Source organism: Pteropus medius, unplaced genomic scaffold, assembly GCF_902729225.1.
Source record: "Pteropus medius unplaced genomic scaffold, Ma_sr-lr_union100, whole genome shotgun sequence".
In the NCBI taxonomy this organism is placed as follows: domain Eukaryota; kingdom Metazoa; phylum Chordata; class Mammalia; order Chiroptera; family Pteropodidae; genus Pteropus; species Pteropus medius.
This window is the reverse complement of record NW_024356248.1, coordinates 2442534-2447519: the sequence shown is the minus strand read 5'-3', so window position 1 is coordinate 2447519 and position 4986 is coordinate 2442534. Positions and strand designations below refer to the sequence as shown.

The 4986-nt window shown below is 58.4% G+C and overlaps 1 protein-coding gene across 4 annotated transcripts in view; it reads left to right on the top strand.

The window, feature by feature from the left end:
* The window catches only part of CD6 (CD6 molecule), a 44713-nt gene extending 40958 nt beyond the window's left edge, over positions 1 to 3755 (top strand). For 3 of the 4 annotated variants that reach the window (XM_039860277.1, XM_039860278.1, XM_039860275.1), the window contains 4 exons: positions 1228 to 1299; positions 1528 to 1770; positions 2063 to 2167; positions 2716 to 3755. In XM_039860277.1, coding sequence (XP_039716211.1) covers positions 1228 to 1299; positions 1528 to 1770; positions 2063 to 2167; positions 2716 to 2780 — 485 coding nt within the window. In that variant the 3' untranslated portion in view covers positions 2781 to 3755. The remainder of the gene's footprint in view (positions 1 to 1227; positions 1300 to 1527; positions 1771 to 2062; positions 2168 to 2715) is intronic. The other variant, XM_039860276.1, reaches the window with a different exon arrangement.
* Positions 3756 to 4986: the final 1231 nt, after the last annotated feature.

The window sequence follows — 4986 nt, the reverse complement described above, 5'->3', positions numbered from 1 at the left end:
TCCACCTCTGGTCCTGCTTCTCTCTGCCTTCTGGAGTAGCAGGAGGAAAGACAGAGCTTAAGGCGGGGCCCGTGCAAAGCTGGGAGGTGGGAAGAGAGCAAGAATCTCATACCTATGGTGGAATCTCTTGGGAGCTTGTCACAAATTCCCGAGCCCCGCCCTGCACCTACTATATCAGTTAGAAGGAGAGTTTGGCCGGGTGTGATAGAGACCACCAAATGACGATGTCTGAGAAGTTGGTGGGGGCCCAGGCTCTTTCTTGCTTGCTACTCTGCAGTCCTTAAGATGTCAGCCTTGTCCATGTGGCCCGGAGCTGCTCATCGTGTTCACATTCTAGCCAGTGGAAAGGGGGAATACGCGGATGGGACACTCTGCTCTTAGGGCAGGACGCCCATATGGCTTCCACTCACATTCCACCAGCTGCACGAGAGGCAGGGAGATGAAGCCTCTGTCCTGGTCAGCTGTGTGTCCAGATAAAGGCCAGAGGGTGTCCTCCTACTACAGGAGGGGACAATGAATATTGGGACGGCCAGCCATCTCTGCCCCGCCTGCCGAATCAGGGCCTCTAGGGGTGGGATGTGGATGATTTCACCTTTGCTGGTCCCTGCACCAGAGTTTGGGAGCCCCCGGAATGAGATGTCCTTAGAACTCGAGATCCTGAGCCCCGAAATGTAAAATTTAAGACTGAGAACCCCAAATCTTGGGACACTGAGACTAAAAATCAGTGGTTCCAGGTTCAAAAAAGCCGATTCCAAGATTCCAGACACTGGAGTCCTTAAGACCCCATGAATCTGCAGCAACCTGATTCTTCTGTGACACAAAGGTGCCACAGAAGCTGTGACGCCCAGACTCCAGACCCTTCGGCTTCCGCTCTGGGAGGGCTCCTCGAAGCGGCAGTGTCTGCCTTTCTCCTTCCTGTCCTGTCTGCCCAAGCGCGAGGGTATCTCCTTAAGTAGCGGGAGGGGCAGCCGGGGCCATGGGTCGCAGGGTACTAGGGTTTCTGGCTGGAAGCAGCCCGTCCCTTGCTGGTTTCAGAGATTTGGGGTCTTCCTGGACTAGGATGTGAGCCTAGGATCCGATGGTGAAGGCTACGCGCTCCCAGGGTCGTCCTCCCACCCTGTTCAGCCTTAGGGGCACCCTCCCGAGTCCTGAGGAGCACCAGCCCCTTCTCCAGACCCTCAGGACAAGGGAGCCTTCACCCCTCCCCATCACCACCTCTGCTTGTAGATTCCCAGCGGCACCGAGTGACCGAGGAGGAGGTCCGGCAAAACAGGTTCCAGATGCCCCCCTTGGAGGAAGGTGAGTCAGGCGGGGGTGGGACGTGGAGGGGATCATGTCAGCCGCGCCTTCAGATTTAGCAGCTCAGCTCCCCTTGAGAAGCTCCAGCAGCGACCTCCCCCAACACGTCCTTCCCGACTAATAATTTTTATTGGGAGTAAGTTCTTTCTCAAGTCTAATTTAAAGCCTGTTGGCTGCCTACCTTCTTCTTTCCTCATCCTTCTCCTTTTCCTGGCCCCCGACTTGAAGAAGACCATGCCTCCCAGGCCCCACCTGTCAACCCGGGACACCGCATTGCAGATCCCCTCTCCCTGAGCCCTCAGCAGCACCCAAGGAGCGACAGCGAGTCTAGCACATCGTCTGGGGAGGACTACTGCAATAGTCCCAGCAGAAAGCTACCTCCATGGAACCCTCAGGGCTTTTCTTCAGAGAGGACCCCCTTCCTGGAGCCCCCGAACTTGGAGCTGGCTGGCTCCCAAGCAACCTTTTCAGGTAAGCCGAGCCTGCGAGGATTCTGTGTGTGCCCCGTCCTCCCATCCTTCCGACCTGGCGAGAGGAAGCATGAAGCTGAGAGCCATGAACCAGGCTGAGCTCAGGATTCTGGTCCCAGCTCTGCAGCCACTTGCTGTGTGACCTTGGACAAGTCTCTTCCCCTCTCTGGGCCTGTATTTCCTCATTTGTTGAGCTAAGGACTTGACTCTGGAGTTGTGAGAGCCTCCCAGCTCTGGCAATTTGTGAACTGACTGTCTCCAGGCAGAGGGTGACTGGCTCTGGGGGTTTCCAGCAGGGCCCTCAGCTGACGACAGCTCCAGCACCTCATCCGGGGAGTGGTACCAGAACTACAAGCCGCCGCCCCAGCCCCCTCCCATGGAGCAGTTTGGGTGTCCAGGTGCCAGTGGTGGGGGATGGGGTCCTGGGAGGGGGGACAGAGAGAGACCGGGGAGTAGACGAGTGGGGGGAGCTTTGGGTCTGTTGGATCCAAAGAGAAAAGAAGAGAGGTAAAGGGATATATTTTAAAAGCAGGAATATGAGGAGGTGGGAAAAATGGAGGTGGATGGGACAGAGAAAGAGTCAGAGAGAATGCCTGGAGAGGAAGTAAGCTCCCCATCAGTGGAGGCATTCAAGCAGAAGCAGCCAGATGGCCCCTTGGGGGAGACTGTGGTAGCGAAGGGGCACCCGGCCTCAATTGCCCATCAGCTGTTGTGCCGGTGTAGGAACTATAGCCCTGAACTAGCAGATAAGGCTCTGCCTTCTGGGCTGACGTTCTAGCAAGGGAGATGGCAGTGAGCAAGATGATGCGATGGGAGTCTTGTCACTCCGTGCCCCACAGCATCATGGGACAGGTGGGTGTGGACTCAGACCTGCTCAGCTCTGTCCCATGGGGCAGCCGGGGCAATGAGTGGGCATCCTGCTGACCTGAGCCTCCCGGACACACAGGATCCCCCAGTCCCCAGCCTGATTCCACTGACAACGATGACTACGATGACATCGGAGCAGCCTAGACATTCTCGGCAAGGCTCCAGGTGGCTCCTTCCACTAGACTCCCGCTCTACCTGCTGCCCCGTCCCACCCCGTCCTTCCGGATCGTCCCCGAGGAGGGGGCTGGGAGACCGCCCCTGGAGAGACGAAAGGAAGCTCCACATCCTGTACCACTGGGTCTCCACCCATCGAACAGAACCTGCTGGCCTGGCCTTCCCTCAGCCCCAAACGGCAGCGAGGCGCTGCCTGGGATGCAGTGAGCTCACTGTCTCGGGATTGAACAAGCAGTCTGGGCCACCTCTCGGCAGGCTGCGTGGAGGGGATGACCTGGGCGACTCCTGAGGCCTCTTCTGACCCTTGGGTGTCTGGTGCTTTGATTCCCTGAGTCTCCGGCAACTCAGGGTCCAGCGGTCCTGAGAGGGGCAGAAGCCGGCCCCATCCCAGTCCCGCCCAGGGAGGCCCCATGCGCAGGGGCTGTTGGGTTGCTGTAGCTCCGACAGGCGGATGCTGGGGCTGGGTGGCACAGTGGCAAACTCGGGCTTCACTCGGGCAGGGAGCCCAGCCTTCCAGCTGACAGTGAGCAAGACGGCCCTTTCCCACAACCCAGGGGCTGGGGCCTGAGGCCGGTCCTGCCTTTAGAGACCTCGGGAGCCCACCGGGGCACAGCCCTGGTCTGCAGTGACTGTCCCTGGAGAACAGATCCTCATTCTGAGCTTCCCGTGGTTTACAGAGATGGTCCCAGCCCAGCTCAGGCCCGCAACAGACCCAGAGTCGGGGCCCAGTCCCTGAGGGGGCAGAAGTGCAGAGTTGTCTGCCAGGAGGGGCCCAGCATCTGCACTAAGCCCTGAGTCCCCATCTGTCTGATTAGATTGATGGGAGCCTCCTGGATGAGTCACACCCAGAGCCACGAACTTGACCCAGCATCCTCCAGAGAGAGGCTGGGGGACTCAGGGCCGACTCCTGGCGTCCCATTCTGAGAATCCTGAGATTAAACTAATTGCTGAATGAAACTGGGGCGTGGAGTGATTAAGTCCTTGAACTCTTACAGAATCCAGGTTGTGCATGTGCGTGCGTGCGTGCGTGCATGTGTGTGCGTGCGTGCGTGCATGTGTGTGCATGTGTGTGCATGTGTGTGCTGGGTGGTGCAGCTCTATCTTTGAGGCAAACTGGAAAACCTACTGTGGCTCGGTGCCATAAAAAATGCTGGGGCTACAGGGACAAGAAGATGCAGGGCCTGTCCCCCTGGAGGAGGTGGACGCCATGACAGGTGCCTGTGGCCGGTGAGGGGGGCAGCCACTCCACCCCCTGGAGGTGCATTGCTGGGTCGCTGCACCGAGTGAGTTCCAGCCTGGGCCTCCAAAGGCTTCCGAGGCGGGGCGACCGGAGGGGGCTTATGCTCAGGGCTGCCTGGCAAAGGAATTGATCCCAGGCCCTGAGAGGAGTTGGAGACGAGGCTGGTGGACATGGAGTGGGCTGTGGAGACGACTCATACGGGAATCCTCCACCTGCTGAGAAGCTGGGATCTTCGCCCAGCTGCAGTGGCCAATGCCCAGCTCTGCCTTGGGGTGAAGGCTGGGGTCAAGTGTCCTCTGATGTTTTCCAGAGCAGGGGTGGCGGAGGAGGCTGGGCTGTGGATCCTGCCCTGTGGGGCTGAGCGGGGCCTGCTTTTTGTTCACCTGTCCCAGACGTGGAGAGAATGCTGGCACTCCCCAGGGCAACCGTCACAGGATGTGGTTGTCCTTGTGATGGGGCCCCCTCCCCAGGCCGAGGGGGATTCCTAGGGGAGGAGCCAGGGCGGGAGTGGGTGGGGACAGACGCCCAGGCAGTTTGCGAAAGCCTTTTTTGTCTGAAGGCCTGGGTTCAAATCCCAGCTCCACCCTGTCCTGGCTGTGTGGCCTCAGGCAAGCCACTCAACATCTCTGAGCCTTAGCTGTAAAGTTTGCCTGTAAAGTGTGCACAGGCATCACGTAAGTGGTGGCACAGATTAGAGTCATGGTGACAAATGTCCCTTCTCATTAGCTTAATCAACAGAGGTGAGAAATCTTAAAAGGAGACAAAGGAGGAAAAGAGAAGGCAGCCATTCGAGGGTCTTAGGCACCGGTGCTTGGGGAGGCATGGGGAGCATCGGCTCACTCCCGTTTTATAAATGAGGATACTGAGGCCCGACAGGGGAAAGGACTTGTCCAAGGTCACTCAGAGAGTTAAGAGCCAAGTCACAATTCATCCCTT